Below are 16,196 nucleotides of genomic sequence, written 5' to 3'. Positions count from 1 at the left end.
GAATTATGAGAAAAGAACGTGACAGGAGAAAGAGACAATAAAAAGTCTGTATCTGCATTGGTCTGTATCAACATGTATCATCATTCAAATGTAAAAATATATTTTAAGTGCAAACTGTGTTACAATGAAGAAACAATATAAAACAACAACAGTATGATAGTTACTTGAAAACTAATCTCTTGTACTTTTTCTCAGTGCTGAAAACACCCATTTGTCCATTTTTCATTTTGATTTTTCAGCCTCTTAAAATATTCAAAGTTCTGAAGAATGTCATTTTTAGTGAAGTCTGACAGGAAAATTCCAAGCACCCACTTTGAGAAGCCCTGTTTTGTTGAAAAATAACATACTACTTAACTACTCTACTCGAACTTATAACTACATACTACGTCACTATAACTTCACACACCTTAAAAAGTGGAATTGGTGGATTGACCTTCAGTTTGACAGTTTATTAGTTACTTCATTTGGTTCCAATCATTCACCGTGGAATTTTTAAAGCTCATAAAAACAAAGCACAATTTGGTGAAAGAATTTTTACTACAAACATGAGACGTGTGCTGTTCAATCATCTGCCCTCTTCACTGGTCGTGCATCATGTGATGTGTTTAATGTTGTGTTGATATCAGATTTATGGCTCCACGAATATTAGCTCCATTAGATGGATACAAGGAAATCCAATGCGTCATATATTGATATTGACAAATATTTATTTCAGTCATAAGCTACATAAACCATTGTTGACAGTCCCAAAAACAAGAAGTTTGACATTAATATTAAAAAAAGACAACATTCAAACAAATACATTGCACCTAAACTTCTATAAATTCACTATGTACAGTATAAAAACAGCATTTCTTTTGAGTGTAAACTTAGATTGTCAGAAGTATAAAATATAATGATTTGTGAAGCAAAATTAATTTTTCAAGTGTAAAACGTTGACATTGTCTTTGATTCTTTGGTGTTTTGTTGAAACGTTTCCATTTGTGCGTCACAACTTGCACTCGGGATCTGAACCCTGAGGGACGAAAGAAAACAAGTTGTGTGTCAGTCCATGTCTGGGTGCAAGGACACGGAGCAGACTAGAAGATGCAGAATACCGTCAACATGGCAAATATTGTCAGGTAGATTTTGGTCAGGTAGATTTTAGACTTTGTCAGCAGATTTTGTTGTTGATTATTGAAAAATCGCTCAGTCCATTCTGTAATAATCATACTAAGGTTTTGTCTGTCTGTCGGACCTAAGTAAGTACATACTTTTCGATCATTTCTCCAAAAATTGCCTTCAGGGTTGTGAACAGTGAATGACGTTGAGATCTGCAATACAACAAAAAATGAATTAAAAAGTTTTGCTGTTGTTGTTGTTGTTGTTATGATGCTGCAATTCACAGGTCCAAACAAAAAACAAAAAGACAAAACTGAAGCCGTTACCTTGTCGTAATTTGATTTCCTCTCTGCAGACTGCGGGTGTTTCTCCATGATGTGCAGCATCGCGTCATGAAGTGTCAGGAAGAAGATCGACGGCTGAACTTCATCATCGAAGAAGCAGCAGTGGTGCAGTTTCTCCAGGATGTATTCTGTGGTTAGACACCAGTCAATACAAAGGAAGGTGCTTCATGCTTTTTCAAACCCTACTTTGACACAGCAGAGTACCGCCTGTGCTGAAAAGACTTGTTTTCTATTCTTCCTTTTCTTTTCACCATTAAAACAAATAGACCACCTGCTTACAGCTGCTGCTATAGTAATACTGATCAATGCGGTTACGTTACAGCTAAGCGGTTTAGGTTTGCATGTTTTTGTCTGACTGTATCTAACATTTTTGTTATCCTGATTCTGGAAAACAAAAAAAAAGGTGTCTATATAGCAAAAAATGTCAAAATCATTCAGAAAAGAAGAAACACAGTGTCAAGCTCAAGCACTGTGAATTCACACTTACGATCACAAGCCACAATGTAGATCTGAACTTCAACTCGGATTAGCTCCTTTAATATCTGTGTGGGGGAAGAAATGGGACAATGATGAAACTGTAAAACTGCAAAATCTAGTGAATTCCTAAAATGATCGCTCAACATTTTTTGGCAAATTTCCATATTGCCTTAAAAATGCACGTTGCCTGATAGCCATAAAAGTATGTAAATTCCCAATCAATTATCAGTAGCTAGTTTTGAGATCTGAGAGCAGAGAAAGCAAACTTACAGAATGGAACTGAACATCACTCCTCTCCCTCCTTCAAAACTAATCAAATACACAATCCAACAACTCCAAAAAAAAAAAAAGCCCACGTGGACAAGTTGTGACATACACATTCACCGTACCAAAGTACCATACCAGTGATTCCAAAAACACATGTTAAGCCCAGACACTGCCGTCATCAAAACGTTTGTTGAGAAGAAGCTGATGTCTGATCATGGTGGATTTTGGTGGATTGCAAGCGTAAGTTCCTGGTTAACTAAGACCCAGTAACGCATTTATTTAAGCCAGGAACCAAGTGATGGCACTGTTTGAGGTGGCACTGTGTCACTCCGCTAGTGGTTTACCCAAGAGGGTACTTTTAAGTATTTGCTGTGCTGATGTGTTGTAATTTTACATAATGGTACATTATTATATCACATTGTGGTGAATGTGCAAGGGTGCAACTTTTCCACAGAAATGTTTTAGAGCCGTTGGATTGTGAATTTAATGAGTTTTGATTGAGGAAGGTTCACTGAGCAGCCCCCCAGATCAAAACATCTCATAAAGGGACTGTACCTCATATTACAAATCATATTAATACAATGATTATGGCAACAGGTGATTTTGCCAAGATGTCAAACTATTCCTTTCAAACTCACAGTTTTGAGCTCCTTCAGAGCCGAGATGTCCAGGAAAGAGACGGCAGCGAAGTCCAGGATCAGACTGTGGAGATCCACTCTGGGGACAATGATGTTGGCGGGGAGCTCGGCATTCCAGTCGATCCGGACGGGAAGGTCCTTGAAGTCAGTGGGCAGGTCCAGCTCCTCCAGGTTACTGTCATACTCCTTCTCATCGATAGATCCGAATGATGTGTTCAGGTAGCCCTTCTGTGATGGCACAAAAAACGTGGCACCGTACATTTTCCTTACTTTATCCTCAAATAAGCACTTTGCAATAAACACATCTATTTTGAGGAAATGACTTTCTCCACTTGTCAGCCTGCCACCTTGGTAGTGCAATCCAAACTGAGGGACAGCGACGGTGACTGAGTCATAACTTGTTGTCTTACCGGGGACCACTGCAGGTCTCCTTTCTTCAGCATTTTCCGGATCATCCTCAGTGCCTTATTCCTCTTTCTCAGGACTCTCAGTGGGCTAAATCCAACCTGAAAAGACAACGAGTTGGTCTGGATGAAGTTTCCCAAACCAGACAGAAACACTTTTGACGATAAGATACGACACTTGTCTCTCCATTAAATGACATTGTGTTTGTTTTCATGCTAAAAGGAGAACAGCCGAAAGGAGAAGAGAAGGAAGTGGTACTTACGGCTTCCACCAGCTTTCTCTTGAAAAAATCGATATTTGCAAAGAAGATGGGCGATGGTATCCTGAAAATCTTCACACCTTCGGGCTCAATGACCTGAATGGAGGATGTGTATTATCAATATTGGCTTGGCAATCTTTAATAAACAAAACTCTGTCCCATTCTGGTCAGATAAATCAGATTATGTTTTTTTGCCACTGGAAAAGCTCTGTCAAGTAGAAGTGGCAAATGAAACATGGTGCAAAATAATGATACCTTTCCTTTCAACTGAGCTTTACAATTGGACCAACACGGATGGCCCAAAGGAGGATGGACCACCAATGTTGGAGCAACACAGTGCTATTTTGCAAATGTTTTTAATGTTTTAATGCTGATGAAATGCTTTTGTAGTTTTTCCGAAATGTTTGGTACAAGAAATGCAATGTTGCAAATATTGCTTTTTTTTTTTAATGCTCTATGATAAAAAACAACAACAACAACAACAACAACAACAAAAAATGCTTTCACTGTCCATCCTCTCCGCCCAATACTTTGCGTGTTCTGTCAGAACTTGTACTCTGGTGTAACTCCCACTTGTATTTACATATAAATTAATCCAAAAGGCGTTCTTATGTTATGGAGGTCTAAAAGTGCCAAAATTAAATAAATAAATACATCATTAAATACTTATTTAAATGTGTCATTGCTTATTTAAAATTGGAATTAAATACAAAAATGTGTTATGAAATGTGTCATTAATTCATTAAAATACCAATTCATTTTATGTAAAAATATATATAATTATTTCAATATTTAATTAATTATTTCGTGGTTGAGTTGCAGCGCTTCATGAATTTATCATTATCTGTCAAACCTGCCTATCAAAGTCGATGGGCGGGGCTAACTCGAATGTAGTCTAATCCACTGCTTCGGCTGAAAGTTGCCTTGGCTTGATGTACAGGGTAACCAATCAAGTGTTAGAATCCGCCCACCGACTTTGATGGCCGAGTTTGACAGATAAAATAAATTAATGAAGCACTGCAACACAGGACCATGAAACCCTCATTCTGCCTCCTTACTAGATCAGCTCTGTCATTTATTAGTGCAACCAATGATGTTTTTTTTTGGCTGTTTTCCACTTGCGCAAACCTTTAGAAAATTAAACCCTCATAGTTCCTCTTATGCAGGTCTACTCAGGTAATAATGTGTCTTTAACAGACTGCACAATTACTTACATTAATGTAGTCCTTCCTGTCTTTGTAGATGTCTGTTCCCATAAAGTTGGCGAGAACACTGCAGCGTGGGCTGAGAAAAAAATAAATATATAAACAATAATAATAATAAAATAACAGAAACAAAACACCATTGGTTCTGGATCAACAAAAGTTATGATAAAAAAGATGTGGATATACTGTAAATATATTAATTACCCGCTACCGTCAACCAAACTGAGTAAAATGTATTTAGCAAAAAGAAGCCCTATGACACACCTTATTAACGGTTAAAGAATAAAGTGCTTTTTAACGACCGTTACAATTTTTTTGATAGTTTTTGTGTTCAATTTGTGGGTATTTTTTGTGTTTGTTTGTTTGTTTGTTTTGAGTTCATCTCCCCATGTTGCCCGCGGGACAGATATTTACTGACCCACCGGCCCATTCTGGTGAAACCCAGACATTTTTAGTCAAATAGAGCCACTGCTAGTACAGTGAAAACCTGGAGGACTACTGACCCGAGGACAGAATTCAGATGCACTCTTAACAAAAACAGACGACATGATCAGCAAACATAGTTTTTGTGTAGAGAAAAAGTGAAAACGTTGAAACGCTTTGGCCAGATACTTACAACTGAACCCTGAGGACAACAGAGATCAGTTCCACACCGAGGCCGACAGCCAGCCCGATGTCCAGTCCAAGCAGGATGGCTCCCACACAGGTTACCAACCAAATCATCTGGGCAAGCACAGTAAGAAAAGAAAAATAGTAAATGTGATCGTAAAAACACACTAGGATGCCAAATGTACATACTTACAATGTTTTACAAGCATGTGTCTCTATCCTTTCAATGACTCTCACAGAAATGAAAATCTCCTTTGTTTGTGTGTGACTTTATGTTATTTCTGTGAGCCCATTAAAACAATTGAGCCCAAGCAGATCGTTAACGCCTGCTTCTAAATATGGAAATCCACAGCCCCTCTTAAATCTTTTATCTTTTATGTCCTTTATAATAATAATGATTTTATTTATAACGCACTTTAGATTTGTGGGCAATTCTCAAAGGATGTCTCCAACCTCCTTCATAAAATAAAATAAAGTCAGTGTGCTCTGAAGCCTCCAGAGCTTCGCTCACTTATTATTATCAAGCTTGTGCATTGTAGTCATGGTGATAAAATGTATTTTTTCAACACCTGACACTATTTTGAACCAACAAGCTTATGCATTATACACTAATGAGAAAATGGCATTCATTATCATTATGTGGTAAGCATTCTAAAACCAAATATTAGTTAATTAACCTTTATTAGTTATTGTAACACAAATTCACACAAGACAAAGTTTACAAAATTCAAAATATTAAAATTATTTTATACTGTTATCATAATGCACAAATGGACCTGACATATTCTACTCTTTGCTGTTTAATGCTACTTTTTTTTATGGCACCACACACTGAAACAGACAAGCCTTTTACAACGTCACAGAGGGCAACATTATGTCAGCGAGTCAGCGAGTCATGAGAATAAAAATGATTGTGTGAGCACTTACACAGTCGTGCTTGTCTCTCCTCCACAGGTACGGGACCTCTCTAACCTGCATCAGCATGCCCTTCAGGTTGATAACGACCACGGCACCAAGCACCGACTGTCACATTGATATGCGTCAGAGGGCAGACAGTGTGTGAATCAAAGATATCTTCTTATCTTCTTTATTGGATTTTAGGAAAGTTGTGAGCTTTACCTTTGGCAGCGGATCCAACAGGAATCCAATGGCCAATGTGACGATCATGACTATGACAGCTGACAGTAAACCAGCGATCTAGACAAGCACCGAGTGATAGATTGCAGTGAAAATGTGCACCTGGCAGCATGAATCTAAAAAGCTTTTGGATCATCTTAGTAATGTTTTTTCTAATGAATTTCACTTCTTTGTTTTTAAAACATGTGTTTTCTATGATACATCCAGTGCTGTACAGTAATATAATACTGTTTTATTATTTTGTTCCTCTGTAATGAGGAATATAATGAATTGCTTTACCAAAATGTAATAAATACAATATCACTTGCCCAAATAATGCAGTGTTACTCATGCTACTCAGGATCTAAACATGGGCCAGAGGTGAAGTTTCTCAACCGCGAAAACCAAATAGATTTACACGCTATCAACAGGCTGTGATGCTATGTATTGTAAGCTTGTAGAGCCTTTCTTTTTAGCATGAGCCAATGCGCATAGTTATGAGGTTGCACAGCTACAGACAAATCAATGCAGAGAGAGGTGCTGTACCCAACCCCACCTTTTTTGGTGGGGTTGGGTAGATAATTTAATAGGAAATATGATATGGAAAAAATATTACTTCTGATGCAAAGTATGCAGTGATTTTTTTGTTTGTAATAATTTGTTACAATATAAGCAATATAGCTAATGTACCCAAGTAACATTGACAACACTGGATGTATCCCTCCTTACTTTTTAATTCCATAATTTTTACATAATGGCAATGGGCAGAGACGTATCACACTCTCCAACTTAGATCCTGAATGTTTTAAATCTTTAGTGTGACGCAATAATCAAGATTCCAGCTGCCTCTTAAAGGACTGTGGCCACTGAATAAAACCAAATCAGACCAAACTTACCTGAGTTTTTCCTCCCGTGCTCTCCTGCACAGCGCTCCTGGAAAGAGCTGTACTGGCGGCAAAGGACCTGAAGGAAGCGCCAAAGATGTTGCTGACCCCAAAAGCGATCAGTTCCTGCAGCCAGGTCAGACAAATCGTGGCTCGTTATCACAATCTCGGCGAATGATGCACACTCAGCTTTCCCTCTATACGCTGACGATTACCTGGTTTCCATCGATGGTGTAGTCGTGTTTTACAGAATAGACTTTTGCCACGGAGAATGCAACAGCAAACCCCACTATAGCCATGGGGAAGGCATCCATTGCAGTAGCCTGGAAGATTTCCACGTTTGGAGCGATAGGTGGCTCATACCTGGGAGTGGAAATTGGGTTGCAATGGTGTCGTTACATGTAGACATTACACCAAACAGTAATGTTGCGGTCAAGACAGCACCAACTGAGACCAAGACATTATCAAGAGAGAGTATCCAGATTGGGCAAGACCAAGAATGTATATATCAAAGAGTAATTACAACAAATGACCGGTATCTTTTTTTCTTTTGTTTGCTTCTACATAAATGGAACAGCAACATTTCTTTTCAGTAAGATATCTTTTAACATTTTGCTGCTTTTCCAGTCATTTCAGTGTTGGCAGAGTCTCAACCGCTCTTGATCAAAAATCCTGTGTTCCGCTCAGTCCGAGACTGAGACAAGACCGAGTGAATATGCCTCCAAGTCTGACGAGACCGAGACCCTTAAAAGGTAGTCTTTATACTAAGACCAATCTTGAATACTACAACACTAGCAAACAGAATATTGTTCCTAACACGAAATATCTCCATTTCCACGCTGTCTAAGTGGTGTACACCAGTTAACACGGGGGTGATCATAAAGCATTTTTTTGCATTGCCACGATGATACAGAACCTGTTTTTTACTCACATAGTAAAACGTTATCTATAAGTGTTGGATCAGTGCTGCGTGCAGCCTTGCCAACCCATGGGTGAGCTCCTCTTTATCTTTATGGTGCGAGTGATATGATTCATGAATTATTCTCCTCTGATGTAAGAGACTAGATGGCACTAGATGCCATATCAAAATTTAGCCAAGGTTCATACAGTAGACGTCGAAACAAAGACACCCAACCGGATATTTTACTGTGTATCAAAGTTGCCGCCTCACAGGTAATTAAGACTAGTCTTCAAGAGATACAAGATACAAATGGGAGGTTGAAAGGAGAAATGTGACAAGTTTCGTAGGGGTCTGTTTTATTAATCTCCCCAACTTTTTAAAAGACAGAAAACCTTATTCACCGGGATACTCATGATAGATTGTACATAATATTTATACTTCTCATGCATATAATATGCAGACACCGCAATGAAATGTTGACAACTGTAGAATTGAAAGTCAGAAGAGGGCAACCATGGAAGGCCTTGTACTTAAGTGACTTATAGACTTTCATTTTATGGCATTGATAGGAACTTTTTAACTTTTAACTGTCAGCCAACGTTGTCAAAATACTCAACAACGTTGAAACTAAGCAATACAGCAAGTGAGAGTAGATTGTTGTTTGTATCGGCCCGGATTCACTTGGATTGCAGTGTTCTTAAAATAAAAGATGCAATATATTGCATACCGTATTGGCACTGTGTTTAACACTGAGGTCCTGGATGGCAATACACAATATTAAGTATCGATATTGATAAAAATCTTAACTGATCACTACTTTTAGACCCATTGTAGTTAAACATTTAAACCTTTTTTTTTCATACACATCTGACATTTTAAACCAATAAGCAATTGTTTTACCAACTATAGCAGATTCTCAGTATCTGTTGTCCAATAAGTAACTGAAACATAAGGATAAGTGTAAGGATAAGACTAATTGATTAGAATAATTGAGTAATTGGTAATCTTTAACAGGGATAGTATAATTGCTACTGATAGATACAGTGCTGCTACAGATATGTAGTGTTGAGGTGAAAGAATGCCATTGAACACAATAGCAGAAAAATTCTTCCTTTTTTCCTTTTTCTTTCTTCACTCACAGAGGCCTGATGAGTCACAGGCCCTTCGTCAATATGAGAATAATGATACTAGCAACTTTGTTGTATTTGTTCTTTTGTATTTCAAATTACATCTTACAAAATCCGTGTGTGTGATCCGTTCCACAGTTCCCTTGGTGCTATTTATAGAAGAAGTAAAAATGCAGTGAGGCATATCTTACCCACTTGGGATATAGCCAACAACATCAATGCCATATCTTGTCCTGAAGTCAAATGCATATGAAACCCCACATGCGATGACAGTCTGTGGAAGACAAAAGACGCTGATACATCAGGTTGCTTGACAGGTGTTCATAAATGTTCTGTTTACACGCTGACACGTAACATCTCGGTTTATTACGACGCTTTTTTTTTTGTTGACAGAAGCGATGTCATAACTCCCTCGTAAAACCAAAGGTTTGGGGTTATATTTTGTTGTTGTTTATTTGAAGGATTATGCTGCGCAATGCATACTCACCATGATAACCTCTATGGGGATTGGAACCGGCAGCTTGGATTTGAATCTGTCGTTAAGTTCCTTTACGATGAACACAACCACCATGATGATCAGTGCAATCACTATGTCGCACACGTTGCTGCTGGTTATTTGTGTGAAAATGCTCTCAAGGGTCTAGATAAATGGAGGAAAAAAACATGTAAAAGAGCAAAATCAACTCTTTAATCTTTGGATGCAGTCGTTGATTTTGAGTGACGCTCTGCATATGGATATGCGCTCACATATATGATGGCTAAGGGTCCACTGAAGCCCGGGACCTGCAGTCCCAAAACAAACTTGAGCTGGGACACCAGGATGTGGATGGCTGCTGCGGTGGTGAAGCCTGACACTAAGTTGTCAGAGAGATACATGACAACAAAGCCCACCTGCAGGACACCCATGGCCAGCTGGAAGAGTTGCAAGAGATTGTGAAGCATGATGAGGTACATGACAACAAGCACAACACAATAAGATAACATAAAACCTGTAGCAGGTCAGAGATCAGGGTCAGAACAATGAAGCAATGGAATAAGGCCATAAAGAGTGACATGGTTAGAGTACAGCGTATTGGCTTTGTAGTAATACACCTGAATAATGCGCTAAGACTCGTTATGGCCATGGCCTGGTGCACACCTCACCTCGAAATGCAACTTTGCAAAAAGGCACCAGAGGTGGGAAGTAACGAAGAACAAATACTTTGTTACTGTACTTAGGTATTTCCTTATCTCGGAAAAACGCAAATACCTTTTCTGCCACAACTTTGACTTTTTTACTTTCAGAAACTGTGCTTTCTTACTTTTACTTGAGTAGAGGAGTTGAATTAGTACTTTTACTTTTACTGGACTTTAACTAGACTTTCACTTTTTTACTCGTGTATCTTTACTTTTACTTGGGTACAGAATGTGAATACTTTTGCCACCTCTGGTGATTACCCAGCCATTCCTAGCTTCTCAAGTATCGACATGGAGCGGCTCATGGTCAACTGTAAAGATTTTAAAAAAGGCCCGTTTGTGTTGTGGCAAGGCGCAGAGAGCCCAGGTGGGCTTCGAACCCCAGACTAGATCAGGACCGCCACTGTCACAGTGTGAATCTCATTCTTCGACTGCTACAGAACCCTGGAATGTATGGAAAATGCACTGCGCTATCTTGGCCAACCCTGATGGCGTGTAATTGCTTCCGTTTGAAGATTTGACCCAAATCCGGAATAACAAGGCTGTAAAGCTGTATCGAGTGAACCTGTCTCACCTGCATGATACCAGCCAAGAAAGTGACGGATGAGGCTACGAGAACTCGCTGGTCATCCATGGACAGTCCCTCGAACCCTGTGATGTTAGCTACTGGGCCGTCTTCGGGGACCAGCCGTGTGACCACGGAGCCGATCATCAGACTCAAGACGGGGAAAGGACCTGCAGCAGGAACAGGAACAGGTATTACTCAGCTTTTGAACAGAAGAAGAATTGACGCAAAGAAAGTGAGGGGAAAAAAATAGACACATTTTGGGTACTTTACCGACTGAGATGTGTCTCGAGGTGCCCAGGAAGAAGTAGGCGACCACTGGGAAGAAGGCCGAGAAGAGTCCATACCAGGGTGGCAGGGAGGCAAGCAGGCAGTAGGCCAGACCTGCCGCACAACATGATAAACACATTTAGATACATCTGGTGTTGATATAAACGGGTTTTATAACGCTGATGCTACCGATAATGTAATTTAACATCAGATAGCATGAGTTCAGGGAGGCTGCAGGCTACCCTGCCTTCTCCCTATAACAGCTGGGAAGAAGAGGTATTGAAAATGTATATATATATGTATATATATATGTATATATATATATATATATATATATACATGTATATATTCTTTTCAGCATGTTTTCTGTCTGATAATTATAGTATTTATTATTACATAATACGAAACTTTTCCAATGGCTATCTATAATTGATAAGCACACCCAATAATGTTCTTGTTTGTTATTCGCTCTATCTGTCTGTTAATGTCACTGTATTGTTAGTGTCACTGTATTGCTATTGCATAATAAAAATCAAAGATTAAAAAACAATCGGTTTATGTGAACAAGGCACCAAATCCTAATAGTCCCATCTGAAATCAAATTATAGTATACGACAAATAAATAAATAATATATACTTGGATCTTTTGAACTACCGTCGTTTGTAAAAGAACAATCATCAAAACCGCCCGTCATAAAAGCTCTTGCTTTCTCTGCGCAGTACCTATGACCCATTGCAGCAGATAGCTTGGTCATGTCAAAAGTCACGGTGATTATCCCAACTAGACAGATAGACGAAGGCAAGCAAGGAAGGAAACCTTCCACATTATCAGTTCGGAGTTGATTTCGTAAATGTGTTCTGCCTGTGGCTCACGTTTTAAACCATATCAATTGCAGCAGCGTGGTTCGCTTTCTCTTCACCACTCACGTGCATGTTCACATCGAAACATCCCAGGAATGAGAAGGAAAAAAGTTGTTTACGGCATTGTAAAAAGTCGGTTGTATGCGGGACGTGTTAAGCTTGTTTGGGACCTGTACAGAAAAATGCATATTTTTAATCTAAGCTGGGTTTTCCCGCCGAATTCCAGTCACTTTTTAATTTAAAAAGAAAATAACGACAAAGACAATTTCGCAGAAATAACAACCTTATTTGACAATTATTTTTTTTTGTGCAAACACTTCCTTTTGATAAACAATCAACAATGAATAACTGGCACTCATACACACGCAGTCCGCCCAGTGTTTATCAAATCAACTCATTCAACTCGACACCACACTTCGCTTTCAGTCCCAGTAAATCAAATATGATGAAATGACTGATGAATGACTGACAGCGCATTTTGCTATATCAGCCACCAGGGGTCTCTCAATCTAAGACATGTCGTTCGATGAGGCAACATGTTGGTGCGGGGTGGCAGCCGCCGTTATTACTCTCCATTTTGAAATCGTGTTTAACGCTCCACAAACTTTCCACAAGTTTTTTTTTTTTACAGACAGTTATGGTGGGGAAAGAGACCGATACATCACAGTTGCAGGAATATGTAATACTGTTGCTTTCTTTTTTGCATTTTATGTCATAAATTGTATATTAAATCAAAATGTCTGTGCATTCTCAGCCGCCTCGGGGAATGATGGGGACTTAGAGGGGGTGGAAGGGTGCTAAATGCTTTGTGTTTTTGTTGGGTTTTTTTTTACCTTGCAGGACCGCCACCAGGCCGGTGCTGACGCCAGACACGATGTCACCGACCAGCCACTCCTTGACCTGGTAGATCCTCAGCCAGCCGATGATCGGCAGCAGGGAGAGAGCGGCGTTCTTTGCTCGCTTGGCATCGCACCTGCCGAGACATTTTATGGTTGGACAAACATTCAGGAGGAAGGTCGAGCGTGGGCCGCTGCGGCAATTGTGTTGCATATCCAGCATGTAGCGTTTTTATTGTGTGTAACAGAGAGATAAAAAAAAAAGAAAAAAAAAACAGAGTAAAACTGTTCTAACACTCTATGTCACCCGTTAACATTGAAAGTAACTCATTTCTAAGATGACCAAAAGTGTCCAAAAGCTGCATGAACAGAGTCATCTTAGTTGGAGCTGGAAATATGTTTTTACGTTAAAACAAAACACAAATCTTTTCATTTCTTTTGAATATTCTTCAAAAATGTATAGAGATGTTTCTACATCAGTTTGCAGAGAGCTTGACATCAATGTCATTCAGTCATCAGTTTTCTTAATATAAATATTTTAAGACGTGAGAAGCGCTCCAGGCTTGCAGTTCATTAATCTTTATACATAATCTGTGAATTTAACTAAAAGTGTTGCAAGGAATTTGTCTAAATCTATACAAGTTGACACCCCAGCTTTCACCCCAACGCCTGTAAATCCTGTACCAGTGACAAGAAAACAAAAGCAAAAAAAAAATTGCTCTCCCTTACGTGAAGTACTGCTTGACATGATCCAGCATGCTCTTGCGCTGCCTGTAGACTTTTTGGTGCTCCTCGGCGAAGGACTCCTCCGAGTACAGTGGCCTGGACACCGCATACTGCTTCGCTCCCGGTCGCATCATCTTGACTCTGATCACTGAAGGGACTCCTGTCTCCTCTCTATGTTGCCCTGAGACACATTAAAAAACATTAAGTTAGGGGTCCTGTCCTCCCTCGCGCTTTGAATTCATCAAAGAACACCACTGACAGCACACAACAAAGATCCAGACACTGCAGGAGCAGGAGCAGGAGCAGGAGCAGGAGCAGGAGCAGGAGCAGGAGCAGAAGCATGCACAGGAGCAGGAGCAGAAGCAGGCACAGGCACAGGAGCAGGAGCAGGAGCAGGAGCAGGAGCAGGAGCTGGAGCAGGAGCAGGCACAGGAGCAGGCACAGGAGCAGGAGCAGGCACAGGAGCAGGAGCAGGCACAGCCCCGGTTGGACCTGCAGCTACTTCAGATTTGCCAGCCTGGATTTGACCTTGGAGACGTCTTGAAAACGCACGCGCACAGCCACGTTTTTAAGTTTCTTTGACTGTAAGTTTTTTTTTCTTTAAATCCCCCAACATCAAGCATGTATCGTTTTTTTCCCTTTAACATCCCGCGTCCTCAGATGACGCCTTTTCAAAGCTTGATGAAGAGCTCGTTATCCCAGCAGGTATCAGCTGCCATTTAAAGTGCTCGTCCTCACACCTACCTGTCACAAACACAAGCTTGCTTCAAATCCCAACTGTTGCGCTGCCTCTTCACCCTGCTGCTGTTGGAAGATCGACTGTGACCGCAGAGTGCAGAGCCATTGATAAATGCCACCTTGCCTGCTTATCAAAGCAGTAATTATTAACAGCGATTATGATGAAGCTCCTGTTCTGCTCTGAGGCTGGATGCCCTCCTTATCACTGACCATTGTTCTTGGGATATCCATGACTTGTAACTTTTCAGCAGAGGTTTTCCCTCACCGCCCCCGCGGAAGAAAAAAAAACGTGTTTGAGATGTTGTGCTGATGGGGAGGATATGAACAGGAACAAAAAAAAAAAAAAACGGCCAGGGACTGGAGGGGTTATTGTTGTGAAGTGGAAATCAAGTAGCGGTTTCAGGATGGGAAAGGCTGCCTTAAGGTCGCAGTGCTGTGCCGCTCTGCTGGTGCACTTTGAGGGTAAAAATAGTTGGAATGGCGAGTTTTGTTTAGTTCTATTCTAGATATTTTTCTGTTTGTAATGAAAAGTTGCATTTCTAAAATCTGTTATTTGTCCAACTCTTGGCACTGTTCTAATCACACTCCCAAGGGATTTTAAAGTACAACACCCGGCAGGTTTAGATGGATGAGTCGTTTGAAAACTTTTTCGGAACTGACCGTCACTGAAGCTTGTCCACAGAAGAGCAGCAGAGCGCCGAAGCAGACGGGGGTCTTCCTTCCAATTAGACAATACCGGACAGATAAGGGGAAAAAAAACAAAAAAACAAAATTAAGGTTTTTGTATAGGTGGGGGGATATGGGAGGGCAGTTCAAAGGGTGTTGGTGGTAGTGGTGGTGGTCGGGGGGTGGGGGGGGGGTGCATACATCCAGTGCAATCTTATCCAAGTGTCTACTTTAGAATAGACTGAAGCTAATGTTCTCGCACTACTGTTGTATGTTGTAGGGTGCACAGTTGAGGCCGGGTTCATGGGAAACGTTTGTGTGTGCGTGTGCCTGTGACTTGTTTGTACGTGTGCGCACGTGAGCGCGCATGTGGTCTGTGAGGGTTGTTTAAACACAGATACGTGCTGTGTGGCTGGTGGGGACGGGAGGTGGTGGTTTACAATCTCACACTGAGCACCAACAGCTTCCAGCTCTTGTTCTGACCAAAACACTGTGTCCAGTCATAAAGCTCACTCTACTAAGACCAATTATTAGATTAGATTGTAAGACAGATAATTGACAAGACGAATCACTTGACAGCAAATCAAACTGAGTCACCTGTTCACAAAGTGCACACATTTTTTTCCCAATCTAATAAATCACTCGTTATTATCCAGATTTAGGGCTGTTTGGTAACTTGATATTAAAATGAAGCCTGCCATTTGGTAATTGATCAAACATTTGAGGGCTGCATGTTAGCTTGAGGGTTTTTTGATGTGTCATTGCCTTAACGGTGATACCCACTTTCATTCGAGAGGCAACAGGTGTGTAAGTGATGCACTGTTATGGCTTTGGTGAAGTTGGTATTGTGGCTGTGCTGCTTCATTCATACTGAACTGTGCACAGTTTAGAATACTGAACACCTGATGGTGGGAGTGATGGTGCTAAGGCTGTGTGGTTGTCCTGGGGTAGGAGGACCCGTTCACCAGGGTTCATTGTGAACAGGGTGGGAAGATGTTCATTTAGAAAGAAGATGACCATCTTTG

At 40.3% G+C, this 16,196-nt stretch overlaps 1 protein-coding gene across 2 annotated transcripts; it reads right to left on the bottom strand.

Moving 5' to 3' along the window:
• Window positions 1-687: 687 nt before the first annotated feature.
• LOC142904984 (chloride anion exchanger-like) lies at window positions 688-15,297 on the bottom strand. 2 transcript variants are annotated; one of them, XM_076051431.1, is made up of 21 exons: window positions 15,166-15,297; window positions 13,771-13,948; window positions 13,039-13,178; window positions 11,348-11,458; window positions 11,084-11,244; window positions 10,081-10,245; window positions 9,821-9,973; window positions 9,525-9,607; window positions 7,521-7,668; window positions 7,318-7,431; window positions 6,425-6,502; window positions 6,233-6,328; window positions 5,313-5,419; window positions 4,706-4,775; window positions 3,495-3,587; window positions 3,238-3,333; window positions 2,828-3,055; window positions 1,933-1,987; window positions 1,428-1,573; window positions 1,254-1,313; window positions 688-1,015 (listed from the first exon to the last, which is right to left on the bottom strand). In XM_076051431.1, the coding sequence occupies exons 2-21, from the start codon at window positions 13,899-13,901 to the stop codon at window positions 989-991; spliced, it is 2,262 nt and encodes a 753-aa protein (XP_075907546.1). In that variant the 5' UTR covers window positions 13,902-13,948; window positions 15,166-15,297; the 3' UTR covers window positions 688-988. The 2 variants fall into 2 exon arrangements, with proteins under 2 accessions (XP_075907546.1, XP_075907545.1); XM_076051430.1 differs by lacking the exon at window positions 15,166-15,297 and adding an exon at window positions 14,512-14,741.
• Window positions 15,298-16,196: the final 899 nt, after the last annotated feature.

This window comes from Nelusetta ayraudi, unplaced genomic scaffold (genome assembly GCF_046127955.1).
Source record: "Nelusetta ayraudi isolate G7.1 ecotype Tasmania unplaced genomic scaffold, CSIRO-AGI_Nayr_v1 ptg000135l, whole genome shotgun sequence".
Classification (NCBI taxonomy): Eukaryota; Metazoa; Chordata; class Actinopteri; order Tetraodontiformes; family Monacanthidae; genus Nelusetta; species Nelusetta ayraudi.
This window is presented reverse-complemented; position numbering and strand designations above follow the sequence as displayed.